Source organism: Pteropus vampyrus, unplaced genomic scaffold (assembly GCF_000151845.1).
Source record: "Pteropus vampyrus isolate Shadow unplaced genomic scaffold, Pvam_2.0 Scaffold1, whole genome shotgun sequence".
NCBI classification, from domain to species: Eukaryota; Metazoa; Chordata; class Mammalia; order Chiroptera; family Pteropodidae; genus Pteropus; species Pteropus vampyrus.
This window is the reverse complement of record NW_011888782.1, coordinates 26,479,966-26,502,215: the sequence shown is the minus strand read 5'-3', so window position 1 is coordinate 26,502,215 and position 22,250 is coordinate 26,479,966. Positions and strand designations below refer to the sequence as shown.

Sequence of the window (22,250 nt, the reverse complement as noted above, 5' to 3'; positions counted from 1 at the left end):
AACTATTTGTTATCATTTAAAAGTTAAATAGGTTCTTATGGAATTTTTTCCAAGTAAAGACTAATGTGGTTCTGCCATTAACAAAGCAAATAAAATGTTGGGCCTCAAGAAAGATACTCAAAACAAAGTACAAAATATATACACTTGTGATATTCTATACGCCTTGGCTATTATACTTCAAGCTAGAAGAGACAAAGTTCAAATGAAGTAATTCAGATCATCAGTGGGAAAGAGGAAAGCATTCCTATAAGTTGAAAGCTTGAGAAGAGATAAGATCAAAGTTCTTAATCACTGCCCCCTCAAAAAAAAGCTAAAATAAATAGTAAATATAGCTCAGAAAAATTAGTTTCGAAGGTATTATTTAGGAAAAATAAAGGTATTATTCCTCTAAAAGTGCATAAAAATAGAATCAAGAACAGCAAAGTGACACAAATGTCTGAAATACAATGTGGGACAGTTCTAGTCCCAGATTTTCCACTAACCAGCTGTGGTCTTTGAGAAGTTACCACTTTATATCCCTGAGCCTCAGTTTCTTCATCTTTAATGCAAAGGTTGGACTTGATTCTCGTTGAAGGACTCTTCTCAATGGCAACACTGAATATTCTCTTTCAAGCTGAACTACAGGTCCCCAAGCCCAGGCTTGATGATTTCTAGGAGCACTCATAGGACTTGGCGTATAGTCACAGCTAAGATTTATTACAACAAAAGGATACAAATCAAAATCATCAAAGGAAAAGGTACACGAGGCAAAGTCTAGAGAAAATCAGGTACAAACTACGAAGAGTCCTTTCTCAGTGGAGTTATACTGGACACACTTAACTCTTTCAGCAACTACTTGTGACAGCACTTGTGAAGTGCTGTCTACCAGGAAGGCTCATGATTGACTCAGCACTGAAGGTGTTTACTGGGGGCTGGCCATGGAGGCACCCTCTGCCTAGCAGTATCAAAATTTCAGACTCTCAAAAGGAAAGCAGGTGTTCAGCATAGCTAACCTTAGAAAGGCCTGCTTGCAAGGCTGGCATCTGGGAACTTGACTGGTAAACAATTCCCTTACGGATATAAAACTTTTCCTAAATAAGAGTGGCTCACTAAGTTTAAATCACTTGTGCAAACAATGTAGTTTTGCTGAACATCTGCTTTGTCCTTGCATATAGTGTTTGTGTGTGGGAAAGAGTTAACATAGAAGGCCTAAGATTGGCTTTTATGGAGCCGGCAAGCAGCAGAATTTAGCTAAGCAAATGAATAAAGCAAGAAAGCTTCAAAAGAATAAAGAAGAATAAGAAGGGATAAAGCAGTGATCATTTAGACATTCTTAAGTGATTTATTAACAAAGTATCTGCACAGACAAAACAAAGAAAAACTCACCCTTACTCCTTCTCAAATAAGATTCTCCCTCAACTAAAAGCTCCCTAGGAAACTCAAAAACTCACAGTGTCTCCTCTTTCTTCAGATAGCAATCATCTAAGCACCCTGTCCCAGGAACAAATCACTGCTTCCCACAGGTAGAAAACAGGACAGAACTATGGATTTCAATTTTGACTAGCTCCTTGACATTCTCAAGTTTAACTTCACCAATCAGGCCACAAACACGAACCAAACTGGGACAAAGGCTCTTTTCTCCAGCTGACTTGTCTTGTATAATGAAACATATCCAAAATTACATCACGCTTAAGCAATTAACTAGTTCCTTCTTTACAGACACTCCAGAAATGAGTTTTCCTTGTCTGAACACTGTCTTTCTTTGTACACATCCTTCCTAAAACTATATTATAGGCCATCTACCACTGGGTTTTATCCCTATTTTTTATACCCCTACCCCGTGTCTTATATAATAACCTATTCTAGGCTGCTTCTTTCCCATCAGAAACCAAAAATAGAAACGTTTTCTCCCCAAATAACTTCTTCTGATAAAAATTTCACAAATAATCACTTAACACTGACTTTTCAAACCATTAACTATGATCTTTCACTTTAATCTGTTGAAAAACGTTCTTCTCCCCGCCATCCCAATTAATTGCTAAAGAAATATATATTAAAGGAGGGAAGTGGGTGGAGAATGGTAGATCAAGGCAACTATGACTGGAACCCTGAAAGTCAGGATAAAATAGCTACAAAGAAGGCAGAGAAAAGAATACACAATCATAGCTAAATCCACCTAAGAGGTAATTTCCATGTGTTCCTAGTTCTTCCCCATACTCTATCTGTAGACTTCAAATGCAAGCAGAAACATTTAGGAATGTGGTTTTCGGCTCTTTTTTTAATAGCAGAATACTTTATTTTCCCCTCCCTCCAAAGACATTTTACATTGTATCCCAATATTTAAAACACACAGGAGTTAGTCTGATTAAGAGAGAACTAGGAAATCTAAAGCCTGAACTGCTAGGCCTGCCTGCCTCTTTCTCCCTTCTATAGAGCTCCTACAGCAGCCCCTGAGACACTGAAGAGGAATTTCATGGGACAATCTGAGAACCTAATTACCTAGGGGAATCCTCAAAGCCCAAGTAGAAGAAAATGAACAAAGAATTGCTCGAGTTAATACAGGGGCATAACTAGAATATTTTAGCTAGCTAGAATCCTAGCTAGGCATAACTATGATTTTCTATTGCAATTTGAAAGTACTGAATCACTAAGATGACAGTCAATATATGTTAGTAAAATTAAGGCATGTACTTCAAATAGGAAACATCCTTCACTTCAATATTTATATCAGATAGTATCTTTCTTTAAAAGTATTTTCCCATATTCTCATTTTAAAATTTTTCTTTATTTTGAAAAATATACACGTGACTTGTAGAAATTTTGGAAAATTCAAAGTAAAGTTTTAAAAACTTACTACAATATCCCATTTCATTTATTTTCAATATCTTGCTATGAAGCAGGCAGTACCACCATTTTTCAAGTGAGAAAATGTAAAGAACAGAGTAAAATATAATTCTCTAGAAAAATAATACTCTGCATTCTGTATACATGCACAAATGTGGACTGAAAATTAGTATAAGAATCAGAGACTGGAAAAATCCCTCCAAATTGGAATTTTGGGGAGTCCCCAAGGACATGACAAATTCAGAACTGACTTTGAAGACTGAGTAGAACTTGGGTTGGAAAGTCAGAAAGAAAGAGGGAGAGCAGGTCAGGAAGGGAGAAGTGCACAAATAATATCAGGAGGGCCTGATAAGACAGCAGTAGTACTGATGGCTAGATTTGGAAATTAGAATCTAAGCAAGAGAAACTTGTGTTCAGAGAGGAAGCAGAAATTAGCTGGAAAAAATTATCTTGACCAAACACTTGATCAGGTAAAAGCCATCTCTTTCTACTGCTACCTGACTGAACCTCCTGATGAAGTGAGTTATCCTGGTAAGATTAGAAATAATTCATCCTAACTTTTGAAAATTAGGAACAGAGAGAAATTTCTGCTTAAAAAAAATCAAATTATTTATTCTCATACATGACACAAATCTTAAGATGTTTAAGTTACAGCTGACAATTTATTAATTTCAAGTAATTTTTGAACAAAATAAATTTTAATACCCTTGATGGAATGATTTGTGATTTTAGAATCTCACGTTAACTGTCAGTTTTAATTTGGTCTCTAAAAAAAAGAATGCTAGTCAGTGGTTAAACCATCACATGCCTTGTAATTCATTCCTTCATCCCTTCTTTTAATAGCTTAAAAAGGTGATGAATTTGTATTATCAGCCACAAGTAAGAAACAAACTGCTTTTACTCTGTGGGCCCCATATCACCACTTTCTACCTCCCAAGTGTTCTGAAATACTGAGCTTTCAGTCTTCAAGGGCAGAATTTCTACTTCAGTGTCAAGAAATAATCTTTATAAGCAAATCCCTGAACAGCATGATGATGACTTCTATGCTAGTCTGACTGATCACAGGATATTAAAAAGTAACGACAGTCTTATTTCTTCTTTACCTGTTTCTCAGGCCTGTTCCATTGCCACAGCCCCCACCAACCAAAGTCTGTAAAGAAGGTAAAGCTGAACGGCTTAGCTGCTGCCGACTAGGGCCCCTCCTTCCTCCGGGCATGTCCGGGAACCAGTCTGTTTCCAGTGCTACCCGTAGTTGCAACCCAGGTTAATGGTTTTCAACTTGTTTCAACTCTGAATAACAACAAAAAATTTAAATATTAGTTTAAAATGAACAGGACAAACAAACACAGACTCATGGACATGGATGGTAGGCTGGTGGTTGTCAGAGGGTGGGGGGGAGGGGGGAGGTAAATGGGGTAAAGGGGGCAAATATGTGGTGACTGAAAGAAATCTAACTATGGGAGGTGAACACAGTGTAAATATAGATATGCCTTACTGTTAAAATGTACACCTGAAACTTATTAGATTTCGTTAACCGCTGTCACCATAAAATAAATTAATTAAAAATATGTATCTGTTTAAAATAAATATCAGTTTAAAGATTTTTAAACTAGGTAATGTAACAAAACCACCAAAAAGACTGTGAGAGCAGGGCTTGTAAAACCAGATATTCAAACAAATACTCTCAGTGTCTACTACCTAATTTATTCTAATGAAAGGACTATTCAGACTCTAATGAGTCAGGTCAGAAGCCTAAGTTTTGATGTAAGCTCTTCGGCATTAGGAAAGTCAAAATTTGTATCTGTCAGTTGACTTATAGCATATGAAAGATATTACAATCAGGTAAAATTTTACAAGAAACATCTAATATAAACATTTCCAATTCAAATTATTTTACAGTAAGCCTCTTGAAAGACAGAGGAATCAGCACAGTGCAAAATGTTAGGTTTTGCTATCAAGGGATCTTGGTTCTGAGATCAGATATGTTACATATTATCTGACTTTAACTGAGGCATTTAACCTTTGAGTTTGTGACTTTATCATAATAAAAATGTGTTCCCTGTCCTACAGAGGTTGTTGTCAGGACTGACAATGATGGATGGGAATTACACCAGTAGGTCTTTTAACTCTTTAAAAGTAAAACTGTTCAAGTGGTATCTCCATATATTGGAGTGAAAACATTGGAAGAAGCTCAAGAAGATGCCTACTCCAAAAAAAAGGATGTAAAATCATTCAGAATTACTGAAACTGTATGATTAAAAGAGAAGTAACAGAAACTGTGTCTTCATCAATCTATGGCAAAATCACTTCTTCACCAATATGGATACCAAAATCTGTTTCTAAACAACACGACTTAAAAACTGAAGACTGACACCCTGTAAAAAAAAAAAAAAAAGTAAAGAAAAAAGAAAGAAACCTGGCTTTCAAAACGTTACTACAGATTGATCGACGTTCCTTATTCCTACAGCTTTAGAGTGTGGACTAACAAACATCAAGTGAGACAAAGCATCCAAACCACTGGATGTAGGTAGGGGGTGCTGGTCCCTTCTCAATTAACGATCAAAGGGAAAGAAAAAATGTGGAAGAAAAAAATTGGAATGGAAGAGGCGAGAGGATGGGGTGGGGGTAGGTGGATGGCGAGAGACTACAAACTTCGACTGGCCCCTAAGGGGGGTTCGACAAAGCGGTCCCCGCCGCACACCCCAGAGGGCCGAAGCAGGCCCAGGACAGACGAACAGAGCGGCACCGCGGTAATACTCACGCATGAAGGAGGCCCGGCCGGTGGGGCGGGATCCCTGGGAGGAGGCGGCGGCTTTACAGGCTGGACCCCAGGCAAGAGAACTCCCTCCCCGCGTTGAGGCGCTCCAAACTAGCTGCTTGTCCGTAGGCCGTCCCTGCTCGGAAAAGCGAAATAAAGTGTCCAAGCTTCGAGCTACCAGACGCAGACCTAGACCCGGACTCTGATTCAGTGCCAGAGTCAGAGCCAGACCTCAAGCTAGAGACTGAGCCCGACCCCGTCAGCACTCATCCTCAGCCTCCATTACCGCGGAGCTGAGCAGACGTGGCAGCGCACAGCGATGACGTTAGCTCTGCGACGGCCGGGTGCCCCAGCTGCACGCTGGCCCCCAGAACTACAAACGCAGCTCCGGGAGCGAGCACCCCGCCCACTTCTGCGTGCACCTGCGCAGTGGGACGCACCTTCTCTGCTGGACGCGCTGTTAACTCTAGCTAACATATTTTCCCCTTGAGCCTTAGACCCAGCCCCTGAGGGCTCTTGTTATCGCACGGACTCCAAGTGGCAACCATGTATAAGTTACCGCTCCCATTTTACAGATGAGATGGGAGATGCCATCTAAGGTCACATCACTGCTAAGTAAAGGAGTCCGCGCTGAGCTGTCTTGCTTCAGCGTCCAATCCTACGCTTATTGTAAAGTGAAGGGCTACATAGATGCTGGAGTTACAAAAATGGCTACTACAAAGAGCTCACAGTCTAGTGGAAGAGACAAGACACTAGGAAAACACAGTAATTACAATTTATTTCAATAAATGCAAAGTTAAAATTCTGCCCAAATTCCAAAGATAACATGAAAAGCAGCATAATAAATTCTGTGGAATGGTGGTGGTGTCAATACCAAGAAAAGCTTCATAGCTTGGGGTTTAAAGCTAAAACTCCCAAGAATGTACACGTGGTTCGTGGGAGAATGGCTTTCTCGTAAAGGAAGTGGTAGTTAAAAAGGTAAGGAGATAGACAACATCAAGATGAATTAAAAAATTGCCAATACTTTGATATTAGAGTAAAAGTGTTAAAAGAGCACTTGTGTGAGTTCTCTAGTTCTAGAGATTTTAAGTGCCTTAAAAGAAAGCCCTTTGTATCAAGTATATGATTAGTTAACCGTTATTGATAGCTTTTTTTTTTGGTACTACACACTAGACTAGTAGCTATATGTACTTCATTTAACTCTCATAATGCTTAAATATTACCATTGTTCCTATTCCTCAGAGGAACTGAAGTTAAGAGAAGTTAGATAATTTGTTTAAAATAACCCAGCTAATAAGTGGCAGAGCCATATTTTAGAGCCAGGATGACCAGTATCAAAACCACCAGTTAGTAATATTCCAAAATGTTCTTACTGTCCTAATGTACCACATAGAACTTTCATAAATATATAAAATCCAACACAGATTACATATTTTTATTATTTTCACTCATGGGCATAAATAATTTTGCACATTTATTTTCATATTTGCTCTGTTAACTGTTTCCTAGCTACACTGAAACTCCTTTGCCACTTTTCTGTTGGCTCCCCAGCATTCGTCCTTCATTCAGCAGTTATTTATTTAGTGACTACATGTGTACTAGGCACAGTGTTAGTGAACAAGACACATATGTCTTTTCCTTCCTAGAGCTTATATCCTAATGGGGGAAAACATTTATTTAATAAATAAAATAATTACAGGTTGTAAGTATTATGGAGACAAATAAGGGGGTAAGGTAGACAATAAGAAAGGTAATATCTTGAGGGTATCTGTCTGAGGTAATTACATTTCAGCAGAAACCTGAATGTTGGGAAGGAACCAGAAATGCAAATATGGTAGAAAAAAGCAGTGCAGATAGAAAACAAAATGTATGCAGAGAATTTAAGGTGAGTTAGAGTTTGGCATGTTTGAAAAACTTGACACAAAGCTGTATAGCTAGATCATGGTAAGCAAAGGGGAATGTGGTGTTAACTTCTACTACTGAAAGTCTTTTTTTTTAAAGAAAGGTTTTATTGGGCCAACAATGTTAGCCAAAAAGAAGACCAGTCTTGGGGCATGAAGTCCAAACCATGCAGCGATGTGGCTAAATGAAAAAGACATACATGTCCATCATCTCAGAATTTTGCCAGTTATACGTCAATTGGGGGTTGGGGGATGTAAGCTGTTCTGAAAGGGTTTATATTAGCTATAGGCAAAGGGGATGAGAGAAAATGAAGAGAGTTTACTTCTGGGATAGGCTTAGCAGAGTTGCCAAGAAGAGGTGTCTGCTGTGGATTAGCTATGAGCGGCAAACTGGAAAATTCATGTGGAAATAAGAAGTGTAGAATCGTGGAAATAGCCACCTGGAAATTAATCCTAAATTCCAGTAGGTATACTGGAATGTGACCATTCTTTTGTCAGAGCTGATCCATAGCTATTAACAGACTAACTGTTCAGTCTCTTTCTCTCACTTTCCAGCAGCTGTAATTTTAATCCAGAACATCTCAGGATATTTTTTCTTGTCAGCGGCATGAAATGAATTTGAAGACACAACCAAGAACTTGAACATGGAGGGTTTTTTAAACCATAGTGTTTGCATTTTAAATTAGTGGCTTTCATAGGACCTAAAAATCTGTGGTTTTCATAAGCTCCAGGAGGATTCTGGCACTTATTCACAGATAAGAAGCACTGGAATAAAACACCTCGCTTATTAAGGAAATGAAACTATTATTTGGATTCACATGCAGCTTATTCTTCCTGTATATAGGGCCCACTTAACTCCCAGTCTTGCTACTCTTCTTCCACACAGATAAACATTGCAAAATTGCAGAAAATATGGATTTATTTTCATTTCAAAATCACACAAAGTGATTTCCATTTCTTCTGATCACAGAAACAAATTGTGAAAAAGAAAGGCTATTTTATTATTAAAGTTTTAAAAATTATACTCCACTATATTCATTTTAGACTAACTTTGAAAATGAGGGTTACTGTGGTGTTCATCTGTGTAGTATACTCCCTAATTATGTGCTTTTGATGAACATTCATTTTGAAGTACTGCGACCTTCCTGGAAGTAAAAGAAACTTTGACTCAAGTTTTCATTTGGATTCCTGAAGAAGTCTTGTATGATATAGTGTCGGAGATCCATTTTCTCCTCTTGCCTTCTCATCCAGAGTGATATAGCCCATTCCTAACCAATCAACATTATTTTATCTTCCACCATTCCTCAACATGCATCACCCCAAGTTCGACCCCCACTTTCTGCAAATTATGGCTTCCCTTTTTTAGTGACTCCGGCACAATATTTCTTAACTGCAACATTTCCTTTTTGTTCAGCCTGGAATATACCCTTCTTACCCCTTCCTCCATATTTCCAGTTCATATTGATCTTTCCCTCCACTGAAACCAGGAACATTTACATATTTTTTAAGTTGTAAATTATCCCTGGAGAAAGCTTATTTGTCTCCCCACTAGTTCTAAACTCCCCCAGGGCACAGATCTCATCTTGTTTTTCCACGTGTTTCCACGGAACCTAAGATGTCACTCTGAATATTTTAAATAATAGGTAAATACTTATAGTTCTATATTCTTGTAGAATATTTATACTATCCAGTGTAATGTTGCCCACTGATAATTTTCCATGTTATATAAATTCTATTCAAAATAGAATTTGCAAGTCCTTGGGTCTTAACCGTGCTGTATACCAGCGGTCCCCAACATTTTTGGCACCAGGGACCAGTGCTCCTATGAGAATCTAATGCCTGATGATCTGAGGTGGAGCTGAGGTGGTGATTCTGGGGAGCAGCTTCAAATACAGATGAAGCTTGGCTCACTCCCCTGCCACTTACCTCCTGCTGTGCAGCCATGTTCCTAACAGGACACAGACCAGTACTGGTCCATGGCCTAGCGGTTGGGGACCCCTGCTATACACTATTATGTGGGGGCTAAACCTTTTAAGTTCTTCTAGCTGGGCTAATAATCAAATTAACAGAGACAGAGTAACAGGAGAGAATCAAATTATAATACATACCCATGGGGAATTCACATAAGCATGAAAATTCCAAAGACAATATGGCATTGAGTATATGTGACATTTTGGACAAAGGAGAAAAGGGGAACGGGGGTATTCTATTTCAGAAGTGAGAAAGGGCAATTTACAGGTAGTTGAGGAGTAGTGGTACACGCAGGCAGGCAAATTCTTACTAGCCACCTCAGAAACAATGAGACATAGGGGTATCTGCCTAACAGGTCCCAGCCAGAAGCCCTCCTATTTACCATACTTAATTCAAATTAGGCTAAGATAAACATTCTAAGATCCAATTCCTGGAGTAGACCTTTCCATCTGGATCTCTCAGGCAGGAAGAGGGAGAGTCAAAGGTTCTTTCTGAGTTATTTTTTTTCTTAATAAACAGTTTAAAATCAAATTCCAAAAGGCAAAACTTTTGGTCCCCATCCATAGCTAACCACATAACTTGGCTCTAAGCAAAGGGCTACACCCACTCCCCACCCCCCAGCCAGACGCTGGGAAGCCGGAACTTCCTAGCGAGTATTCCCTAGGAATCTCCGCCATCTCTGTGTGGGGCGGCCCTCCGCCCACGTGGTGCGGCTCGCACGGCCATATTTGTGCGGGGCTGCTCTTCCGCCGGAGCTGCACCGGAGATTCCGCAGGGGCCCGCTAGTGATGGAGCGGTGGGCCCGTTCCCAGGTTGGGCTGTGGCTGCTATTGCTACTTCTGTCTCCAGTTCCGGGCCGCCACAAAGAGCCAGGTGGGCTTCGGAAGGGGCGGAACCTGTCGCTAGGGCTCCGGGTCTGGCTCAGTCCAGAGATGCTCTCCCGGCCCCTACCCTCAGCTCCCCGGTGCAGCCGGCACCGGGTTGATGCTGTGGTTGCTGTAACGCAGAGCTGGGCAGAGGGTTCGAGTTGGGCAGAAGGCTCGAGTTGGGGTGGGGGTGGGGATGGGGGTGAGGCGCCTAGGAGCGGATAGTGAGCTTCTGGGTGTCTAAAACTTCGTCTCCTGCCAAGTACCATGGAGAGTAACCTATCCTCCAGAATTCGGAGGACTGCAGTGACTGGGAGGACACAAGTATGACATGAGTGGGCAGGAGAGGGAATTCCCCTGTACACCCATAGCGGGCATCGCACGTGTTTGGCAACCGCACCTCCCTAAAACAAATTGGGGACTAATTCGTGTACGTGTGTGTGTGTGTGTGTGTGTGTGTGTGTGTGTGTGTGTGTGTGTGTAGGCCATTGCCAGAAGAGGTGAAGCTCCATAGGGTTAACGTCTGTGGTTTTTAATCGATCCTCTTTAAGGGACCCAGTTTGATTACAAAAAAGCAGGAAATCCATGCACCAGTTTATGCGCAGCCTTTTGAATGTCAGGCATTAAGCATGGAAAATTTCCAAAATCTTGGACACCCGAAGGCCCTAGTAGAGGAGCAGACTTGATATGAGTGCTAGGGAGTTACAGAATGAATCCTTACTGGCATTTACTTTCCACCAGTGGGATGGGAAAGGGATGTCTAAAACTTCTGTAGATTCTGCTTGCCTGCTGCTAGCAAATAAGAATGCTCAGGGCTATTTTGCTAAACTTCATTTACTTCATTTTTCAAAGGTTCAAAATGGAAAGTACTTATTGACCAAATAAACAGGTCTTTGGAGAATTATGAACCATGTTTAAGTCAAAACTGCAGCTGCTACCATGGGTGAGTTCTTTGATTTGTCTTTGAGAATTGAGTTCTTGTCACAAGGAAGTCCCTTAAGGTCCACAAGAGACCTTGGTTACAGTTGTCAGAGAGCTAAGCATATTTTGAAAGCAGGCAAGTTTCCTGAGGTGGGTTCCTATTTCTAGGGAATAACAATGCCCTGAGATGGAAGAGGCCCAGGTGGTCTCAGAATTGCCATTAACTCCCTATGAGAATTAGCACATGTACTTGTCTGTTTTCCCAACTGGACTTGTAAATTTCTTGAGATCAAGGTCTATATCTTATTCATTGTTGTAGTCCTTGTGCTTGCTCTCAGTAAGTACTCAGTGAACACTGTTGAAGGCATATATGTATTTATAAATGAATTTAATCACACTTTTCCTGTTGGTTATTTTTAAAGTATGCTAACTACAGCTGGAGTGTGGAAGAAAGATTACTATGAAAGCAATAATTAGCTTCTAGTCCCACATCTCCCAATAATTATCCTCATGGCAAGCCATTTAACTTCTTTGGGTCTCAGATTCCCCATTAGCTAAATATCAGAGTCTTTTAGCTCCTCATTACGTTATTCCATGACTCTTCAAAAAATTTACCTGATGCTTATGTTACTTACTGAAAACTTACTATATACTGAACTTTAAAAGGGATACAAATAGTGTAATTTTTGGTTATTGCTATTAGTTTGTTAAAATACGGGGTGGGTGGGGCCAGACAGACCAGAACAAGGTAATCAGATGGTGTCAGACTGCAAGGCATAAACTATACCTTCTGCGGGATTCAGAGAAGGGGAGGTCAATGGGACTGCAGTGACTGGGAGGGCACAAGTATGACATGAGTAGGGAAGGTGGAATGTATATCAGGCAAGGGACAGGTAATCCAAATAGAGGGAGGAAGAAGAAAATTTGACTTGCTTTTGTCTTTTCGTGATTTTGTTGTTAATGAGGTTCTAGATTACCTATGGTGCTTCCGGGGGAAAGAGTACCCATTCCTGCTCTCTGTTCTTTCCCTCAGCTTACTGTGTTCTATAATACTAAACCTAAACCCACAGAAAGGAAGTAGGTGGAATGATATCATTCTCTTGGCCTGCTTTCTTTGATGATTTGCATTCTTTCCTAGTGTCATAGAAGAGGATCTGACTCCTTTCCGAGGAGGTATCTCAAGGAAGATGATGGCAGAGGTAGTCAGACGGAAGCTAGGAACTCACTATCAGATCATTAAGAATAGATTATACCGAGAAAATGACTGCATGTTTCCCTCAAGGTAAGAGTTATGATGTAAATATATCTTCTGACATTCTTACATATGAGCTTAGTTGATATTTTCTTATAAGGAAGCCAATTAAAGGGACCTACAGGCAAATCCCTCCTCACATTTCAGGGGACTACGAAATAATGACAAGCTCTTCTCACCTGTGAATTTTTCTTGCCTTCTCCTGTCCTCCTTTCTCCTGTATCAAAGCCTGTCTCCTCTCTCTTCCTGAGGCTTGGGCATATCAATGGTTATACTGGCTGTGACTCTGCCCCTTCTCTTCCTTCTTGGGATGTGGTAGCTGCAGGACACAGGCTGATGAGACCTAGTAGGAGTGAGCTGGACTGAAAGAGGAGGAGCTTTGACTGTCTGTCAAAGGCTAAGTATTGTTCTAGATACTGAATATTTAAAGAAAAGTGGTGGAAAGTCAAGAGTAACTGGGGCTGCAGATTATGCAGGCTACACTAGCCACAACTTCAGGTGTGAGTTGAGGTAACAAATCAGTAGGCTGAGGGCTGGGAGTAAGTGGAGAGCATCACAGACTGAGCCTGGAAGATAGGTTTAGGCAGCATAATACATGAGAAATGATAAACTTCCTTTTAGAAGTCTTTTTTAAAAAAGTTAAATCTTTATAAAATTATAAAGTACTAAACTCAGAGGGCATGGCATTCCTTTACCTAGCATCTTCTTTCTAAATAATCTCTATGCTATCATTAAAAGCAAAATAAATGAGCAGTATTGTAAAAAAACCATGCATCCATTTGGACATAAGGATCTATATATTTGTTCTTAATAACAGCTTTATTACAAATGAACACATTTTCATTGTCAAAAATATGTAAAACAGCAACAAAAAGGAAAGTAAAGATCACTTAATATCTCACTACATTGAAGCAGTCACAATTACCTTTTGGTTACCAAGTGTCAAGGGAAATTAAGGTGGTGGGAGAAAATCATTGAGGTATTTTAAACAGGCATTTGTTTCATTACTTGGGACAGTAATATTTAAGTGCAAATCATGGATATAGAGGAATTTCTAATTTCCACAAATAAGAAAGAGCATATGAATATAGACATTGTTGGACTTTGAAAGTTTATCCAGTGTTTAACAGCTGAACAATTTTGAGGTGAAATTAAATACTTTCAAAGTTTCCAAAAGGCATATACTTCTTATTCCAGACTTCAGAGTGTTTTCAGGATCAGGAGCTCTTAGAAATGTTCTGAAGGGAACACAGGACATTTCATTGACAATAAAATCGTCTGTTTTTCTAATGCATTGAAAGTTCCTTATCCTAGCTACACACACAACTAAGGAAAACATAGTTGGACAGAATAGAAATAGAATGAAATATTTAGACCAGTTTTCTTAATGAAATGCACACAGTTGTGTGATATCTCAGATTCTCATCTAGCCAACTATATCTTTCTAGGTCTAGAAACTTCTAATTCAGTTTCAGAAACCTATATGACATTTAAAAAATTCCGTTCTGAACAAAATAAAACATAAACTCAGCATTTCAAGGGTAAGCTGAGATTTTGCAGAGGAACCAGAGCACCATCTAATTGACACTGAAGACACATCATTTCAGAGATGAAGAATAATGGCATTTAAAAAAATAATACCTTTAGTGAGGTATGGCTGACATAAACTACACACATTGAAAGTGTACATTTGATGTTTTGATGTAAATAACAACAAAATAATGAATGTATCTGTCCCTCCCAAAAGTGTCCTCATCCTTCTTTGCAGTCCCTCTCTCTCACCCCTCCCTGCCATGCCTTCCTTTCCCCGCCTCCTTCCTCAGGCATCCATTTATCTGCTTTCTCTCATTTTAGACTATTTCCAAGGGTTTTATATAAATGGAATCATATAGTATGTGAGAGAATTCTGTTTTAAAAGCCAAATGTGAAAGAAAATACATGTTTTAGCTGTTACATATAAATGTACTATAATAATATATTTTTAAAACTTTTGAAGTAGTTTTATTTCTTTTCTTTTTTTTAGTATCAAAATTGTGTTACATGCACATGGTAAAATATTTGGACAACTCAAAATGATGTACAATGAAAAGAAAGTTTCTCTACCAACTTAACTCCCAGACTGCTAATTCCTGAGTCCTCCTTTCAAGAGACCCCCACACTTATAAGATTCTTGTATATTCTGCCAGAAATAATGTATGCATATACAATTATCTAGACTCATCAACAAATTAGAACATGCTATATCTTCCGTTCTACAACTCACTTTTCCATGTAACGGTAGATTTTGAAATTGTTTCATAAGACTACATAGAGAACTCCTTTTTCATAGCTGCATAATAATCCATTGTGTGAGTTTCTTATTCCTCTATCACTCTCTTTGGTTTTTGACTAACACAAACAATGCTGCAGTGAATATCCTTATATGCACACCTTTGAGCACTCATAAATATATCTGCAGGTTAATTAAGTAGAATTAATCAATTAATACATTTTTTAAATCTTCATAAATAGAAGAAAATTATCTTTCAAAGAGGTTTTGCCTATTTACACTTTCACCACCTTTGTATCATGTGCTCCAAATAGACCTCACACCTTCACCAACACTCTGTTATGACTCTTTGATCTTTGCCCATCTGATTGGTGAAAACTGGCATCTAGCTTCACTAGAATTCTTTTCTTCCTTTTTTTTTTTTTGTCATGGTGATATTTTATTTACTTATTTTTTTAATTGAAATATGTTTGACATAATTGTGTAAATTTAAGGTATACATGTTAATTTGCTACATTGTAGGATAATAGCATCTCTACCATATTATGTAATTATCCTTTCTTTTTAGTAGTTGGAATAATTAAGTTCTAGTCTAGCAAGTTGGATGATTGTAATGTAATGTTGTCTGTATTCACTGCACAGCAGGTCTGTGACTATGTCATTTTGTTCAACTTTGTTTCATTGGAATGTTGATGGAAAAGCTTAACTCCTGTTTATATCAATTAGCCCTTGGTAAAACTGGTTTAGTTACATATCATTTTGCGTAAAGTTGCATAACTTGTCAATGTTAAGTGAGGACTTACTGTACTGTGTATTAAATCTCTAGGTATATTTACTAGTCGTTGTAGGTTTGTACCCTTAAACAACATCTGTCCTATCCCCCACCCCAGATCCCCTGGTAACTACCATTTTATTCTGTTTTTACAGTTTTGGCTTTTGGCATTTCTTTATTATTAATACAGTTGAGTATCTTTTCTTGTGTTTATAGACCATTGATATTTTTTACAGTTATCTCCCTATAAATAAATCAATGTTTTAAATCATTCATTTCTGTCAGAAAATTTTGGTCATACTGCCCCCAGTATAGTGCTGCTCAGGACCTCAGAGGATGGGTCAGAAAAGCTAAGCTGTCAGTGTATCCTCTTTCTCTTTCCAGAAATCCTCTGAGGATTCCCAGGGAGTCTAGTCAGAATGCAAATTACAATTTTTGTGATTGTGTGCATAACAACTGTGAACTTAATTATGGTGGAAATAAAATAATGTCTTGCGAGAAGCAAGCCGAAGGGACACAATTAGAAAATTAGCCTTTCCAGTTCCTATCAGAATTTATGTCTTGCTTACCAATTAAAGTATCCCATGTAAGGAAAACAAAGAAAAAAACTGGGAATGAATAGAGAAGTCATCGTAGGCGTAGCAATAATACTCCCTTCAAACTTATGATGATCCAATTAGAACATTGTATTTAGTATTGGAACCTGGAGCAGTGTAGCTAGGAAAGATAGCTTGTACAATGTGAAAGAGTGGCATAATTCTTTTAATAGCGTTGCTTTCAGTAGGCTTTGCAGCAGGCTGTTGATCTGAAAACTGGCTTGTCTTACTTTAACAGTGTGCATGGGACCTGGTCTTGTCCTAGAGCAGGCAGTGCTCAGGTGAATCTGTGGTATTTCTGGTTGACAGGTGTAGTGGTGTTGAACATTTTATTTTGGAAGTTATCGGGCACCTCCCTGACATGGAGATGGTGATCAATGTACGAGATTATCCTCAGGTTCCTAAGTGGATGGAGCCTGCTATTCCAGTCTTCTCCTTTAGTAAGGTAAGTACAGGAAGGGCCATATGAGGGGACGCTGGGTGGTCCTCTAGACTATGACCAGGAGATGATTGTCCTGTGACAGAGTCTCATGGGTAATGGTGAGGATGAGGCCTGAGATCCATCCAGGAATGGGTCTTTGTTCCTGTTAGCTTCACAGTAGTTGAGCAGTAAAACTGAGGAGATGGGATTAAGGACCTGTAAGTAATGAGAGGTTGCTTAAGTCTTGATGGGGCTAGGGATGGATGGTAGGGAATGAGAGAGGCCTGAGGAACCTATAGGACATTGGAGATGGGGTTCAGTGATCCTTGGGAGAGAGTGACCCAAGAAAGCTTATGGGCACGGAATTAGGAACATCTTCAAAAATATTTGTTGAGCTCCTACAAAATATACTTCAGACACAGTATTGAGTATCATCTGCCCTATCTGTCACTGTATCCCAGGGACCCAGCATGGCTAACAGTGAAACTGAAGGTGTTAGATAACTCTACACAGTTTGTGCCCAAGCAGCTCATTGAGAGGATAAGACTGGGATATCTGAGAGGAGTTTGTGAGGGGGTGATCTTCGGGTCTAGTTATGGAGGGATAGGAGTACTAGGACACACCTGTGGTCTTGGAGAACTCAGGACAATTACTATCTTGCCAGTGCTCAGGTTCTTGAAAACTGTGTTTAGCAGGGATGAGCCTTGGTTCCTTAGAGACTGAGTATGAACATATTCGGGGATGGGGTTCGGGGAGGCTAGAAGAGAATGGATGGAAGAGCCTCTGGGGGAGGAGTGGGTTTAGGAAAACCCTGCAGACTTCGAGAACAGGAACATCATCTCTGATTTGGTTTTTCTGAAGCATAGGGATCTTTTATCCCCACTTTCGCTTTATCACAGTTTACTTTCTCTCTAGACTTGTTTATTTCCTGTATTGCAAGTGGGCTGAGGCTACATTTGTGTTGCATTTCCCATGGTTTAGCCTCATTTCTCAAAAGTGCTTGGTCCCATTGTTTGTCATGAAACCCTACCAGAAGAATAGATAAGAGACTCCCATGTAAATCAGTAAGAACTTTGTTCATTATTTATCTATTATTTCTGTCGATAATTAAGTATGACCATCAGTATACTTCCTTTCATTTTTACTTCCCTCCTTTTTTTCTTTTTTTTAACCAGTGACTCCTAATTTCTGAAAGAGATTTTAGTCTGTCAACTTTGTAGTAATTGTGCAGCTTCTATTGAGCAGCTGTTATTTCAGAGCTGCTTGATGAATCACATACAATTTTTTAAGAATTTGAGAGAAGGCAAATGGCACACTGCATGTGTAATTTCAGTGGAAGAAACAGTAGACTTAGAGGTTTATCAGTGGCCAGAGTTTTAACAGAAATAACCATAAAAAGGGAAAAATGGTTTCAAACTTTTTTCAAAAGATGTGAGATAACACCCCTTTCTGCCCATCTACACTTCTAACCCTGATCGTTGAATAATTAAGAATTTATTGACCAACCATTGAGAGTTCAACAAGCCTATTACATAGATAGTATTATTGATATGATTACTTCTCCCATTATAAAGATAAGGAAACTGAGGCATGGAAAGATTAAGTAACTTGCCTAGAGCTGGAAAGAGGCAGAGTCAGCATTCAAATTCAGATGATCTGTTGCAAGAGTCCACACCCTTAACCACTGCACTGTATTTCCTAATTCTTGCTCTCAAAAGACCCATCTAAGAAATAACCAAGAACTGATAAGACAGTATATACTCCAAGCATAATAACAGTTAAAAAATGAGAGAGTTATATGATTATTCAGAATTGGGTATGTTATTTCTTTATACTAAGAACCATAACAATGTATGTCCTCTAGAAAAACAGAACTTTGGGGAACTGGAAAAATTGACCTTTAATGTGATTTCAAATTCTAGCATTAGTGAGCCCATGAATCTTAATCCATGGTCATTTTTGCCTTTTAATTTCTAGAGTCTAGACTTTGCAGACTAGGGAAGATATATTTTTGACAATGTGACACTAGGGCCGTTGTCCAGATCCTGTGGCATGAATGCAGTTTGCTGCTTCTCACTCTGTTCCGAAACTGATTTAGAATAACCTTTCTGTTTCTGTTGAAGACATCAGAGTACCATGATATCATGTATCCTGCTTGGACTTTTTGGGAAGGAGGACCTGCCGTTTGGCCAATTTATCCTACAGGTCTTGGACGGTGGGATCTCTTCAGAGAAGATCTGGTAAGGTAGGTTCTTTATAGAGGTTTTTTTTTTTTTTTTGGTCCCTCTTTGTGGATCTTCTTGAAATAAACAGTAGAGTGTAAATAATTACTTTCTTTAAAATGACTAACTTTTAGGTTAAAAATAGAAGACCAAAACTGTGTATAGCACAATTTTGTATTTGTATAAAAATATTTATATATCCATAGAAAAAGAGCAGAAGAACCTAGTTTAAAGTATCAGCAGTGCCTCTGTGGGAGAGATTATAGGAGCCTTTTCTTCTTTAAATTTTTCTATACTTTTAAGATTCTTTGAATAGGAGTGAATTACTTTCATAATTAGAAAAAAAAATGATCATGTTATGGGAGAGGATAGAACATTACTTGGAGGAACATATACATATTTCATAATTTAAAGTTAGGTCCTTTAGGTGGGAATGGGGTGGGCATAAATGTTCCATATGTATCTCAAGGACAAGCTTACTCTACATCCTCTCTGATACATGACTGAGACATGCCTTGGCTTGTTGGCTCTTGCCATCATTGTAGAATTTAGATTGTCTGGGTCTTTCAAGCTATAGGTATTTCGTACCTAGCTACATTCTACATTAATGATTCAAACAACATTGGCACTTAATGAGCAAACTTGTAGAAACACAGTCTATATAGTCTTCTCTCAGATGTAGGGGAAGCAATAATTTAATTCAACTTTTTTTTCACAATTATCTATCACCTGTACTAAGTGTGGTTGGAGATTCAAAGGGGATAAAGCAAATGTCCCTTCTCTGGAGAAATATGTGGGGCCACAGTCCTTCGGGTTAAAAAATGAGTCATTACCTAGTAGGCATAATTTGAAAATTATTTTTTAAGATAACTTGGTCTCATACTTCATAGAACTTGAACTGGAAATTGTGCTTGTCCAATTCTTTTATTTCAGGGATGAGGGAATGAAGGCCCATGTGGGTTAAGTGACTTGATCAAGGCCAGGGGACAATCTAGGCCTGAATTTCAGGTTTCCGAGTGCATTATTCTTTCCATTTTACCAGTTAATGTTGCCCATGTTCTCTGGACATTGAGGCCATCATATCTTATTTATCTTTTAATTTTGAACATAATTTTGAGAGAGGGAAAAATAAACCGGTCTTTAACCTTTTTTCCTCCAAGTTGTTCTTAGTGTTTTCTAATCCTTTTCTTTTTTTCAGGTACTTGCAAGAACCCTTCTCACATTCTTTTTCCACCTGCTATACATCTACTTTCTTTGTAAAATCTTTAATAACAACTTGTTTTTCTGATTATAAAACCTATACATGCTCATAAAAAATTTAAATGTGTCTAACCTAGGCAATTTTTTTCCACACTTATCAGTGTGTCTTAGAAATCTTTCCATGTCAGTATTTATGAAACTGCCTCATTATTTTTAACAGTTGCATGGTATTCTACTGTGTGGATGATAATTTACTTCATTATGTCTTCCGATAGACATTTGGACTGCATATGTAATACATACATAATTTGTTTTTTTCTGAACTATTTGAGAGCATGTTGCGTATTTTATGAGACTTTATCCCTTAATACTTTAATTATAGATTTCCTAAGAGCAAGGATGTTCTCTTTCATAACCACACTGCAATCACCCAATTCAGGACACAACACTTAATTGTATCAATAATGTCCTATATAGCACTTTACCCTCTAGTACAGGATACAGTCCAGAATTGTATATTGCATGTACTTGTGATGTCTCTTTCTCCTTTAATCTGGAAGAGCTCTTCGGCCTGTCTCCCTCTTTCTTAATCTTGACATTTACTTTTTTATAGAACGTTCTTCAGTTTGGTTTTGTCTATTTCCGTGTGATCAGATTCAGTGTATGCGTTACTGTTCTGAATACTATACGTAAAAAAGTGATTTTTCATCCATCTTTCCCTTATTAGTAATATTAATTTTGTTCACCCGGTCAAGGTGTTATCCGTTTCCTTCACTGTGCAGTTACTGTTTTTCCCCCTTGAAAACTAATAAGCAACTTATAGGGAGATAGAATATGCTTCTCCTTATGTTCTTCAGTTGAATTTATTAATGATTGTATAATTGCAATTTTATTTATAAGAGCCTTCCACTCAGAATCTCTAGCTATGTGATTTCATTTCTTACCTTGAAACTTAAGTAATAATCTGCATTGATATCGGCCTGCCATTTTTCTATTTTGGGAGTTTGTCTCCATTGATTATTTTTCACTCTGTAGAAGAATTCATTGTCCCTGTAGATTTAAAGTCCCTGTCAAGGGTCAGGGGAGAGATTTATCAAAGAAGGCTGCTGTAACACCAGGCTGTGGTGGGCACTGTTAGAGCTTATCTGGAGAAAAAGTCCTAACGTAGGCCTTTTGAGGGGTGGGTAGGTGAGTAGCAAGAATGAGGGAGAAAGGAAACAGAAATGATACATGGTTCAAGTCTGTGTATATTAAACACAGCTTTCCCAGAGACCAAGGATATTTATACTAAATATATGAGTATAAATTGATACTTTTTTTTGGTTGGGTAGTTTGGCAATATATATCAAAATTTAAAGTCAGTATATTCTTTGACCCAACCATTTCACTTCTAGAATTTGTCCTGAGACAAGTTAGCAAAGAGGTGTATACAAGGATATTCACTCAGTGTTGTTTTGTAAAGCAGAAAGTTGGAAACTCCCTAAAAGTGCATCCATAAGAAATGAATCATGACATAACTATCTAATAGAGTATTGTGCATGAATGGAAAATAAAAGTAGTATAAGGTTTAAAAAACAGGGACTCTGAGTTCAAACCCTAGCTCTTAGCTGTCTAATTCTGGGCAAATTGCTTAACCTCTCAAGAACCTCAACTGTCAAGTAAGAATAATCACACCAACCTCATAAGGTTGTGAGAATGAGTTAATATATGTATAAAGCACTTAGAACAGTGCCTGGAACATAGTAAGTGCTCTATAGGTGTTGGCTGTTATTATCTATGATACATGTCCTTATAAGAATGTTACCTAACAGCAAGCATAGTATGATCTCTGTTATAGAGAAAAAAAGTTTCTCAATCTTGGTGCTGTTGACATTTTGGTACAGATTATTCTTTGTTGTAGGGGGCTGTCTTGTGCATTGTAGGATGTTTAATAACATCCCTTGGCCTTTACCCTCTAGTGGCCAGTAGCAGACCCCAAGGTGTGACAATCAAAAATGTCTATAGTCATGGCCAAATGTCCCTTGAGGGAGAGGGGCAAAATCACCTCCAGGTGAGAACCCTGATATGGAGAGATGATTGGAAGGAAATTTTACTGAAACATTAAATTTTTTAAGGTGGATATCTGTGAGTAGGGAGATTAGATGATAATTTCTCCACTTTTATGTTTTTCCATTAGAATTTTATATAAAATATAAAACCTATCATTTTTCTACTGGGGGAAAAACCCATAAAACAAAAACACCATTTTATAGTGTTTATATTTTGGTGGGAGGGAATA

General features: G+C 38.5%; 2 protein-coding genes across 3 annotated transcripts in view; one reads left to right on the top strand and one right to left on the bottom strand.

Annotated features, from left to right (window-relative positions):
- The window catches only part of TMEM39A (transmembrane protein 39A), a 35,628-nt gene extending 29,690 nt beyond the window's left edge, over window positions 1–5,938 (bottom strand). Inside the window, exons 1-2 of one of the 2 annotated variants that reach the window (XM_011375620.2) lie at window positions 5,585–5,938; window positions 3,927–4,113 (exon numbers count right to left, since the gene is read on the bottom strand). In XM_011375620.2, coding sequence (XP_011373922.1) covers window positions 3,927–4,039 — 113 coding nt within the window. In that variant the 5' untranslated portion in view covers window positions 4,040–4,113; window positions 5,585–5,938. The remainder of the gene's footprint in view (window positions 1–3,926; window positions 4,114–5,584) is intronic. The other variant, XM_011375702.2, reaches the window with a different exon arrangement.
- A 4,203-nt stretch (window positions 5,939–10,141) lies between these two features.
- Window positions 10,142–22,250, top strand: part of POGLUT1 (protein O-glucosyltransferase 1) — a 22,609-nt gene continuing 10,500 nt past the window's right edge. The window contains exons 1-5 of the mRNA XM_011375507.2: window positions 10,142–10,326; window positions 11,172–11,262; window positions 12,379–12,522; window positions 16,439–16,574; window positions 18,674–18,795. Coding sequence (XP_011373809.1) covers window positions 10,242–10,326; window positions 11,172–11,262; window positions 12,379–12,522; window positions 16,439–16,574; window positions 18,674–18,795 — 578 coding nt within the window. The 5' untranslated portion in view covers window positions 10,142–10,241. The remainder of the gene's footprint in view (window positions 10,327–11,171; window positions 11,263–12,378; window positions 12,523–16,438; window positions 16,575–18,673; window positions 18,796–22,250) is intronic.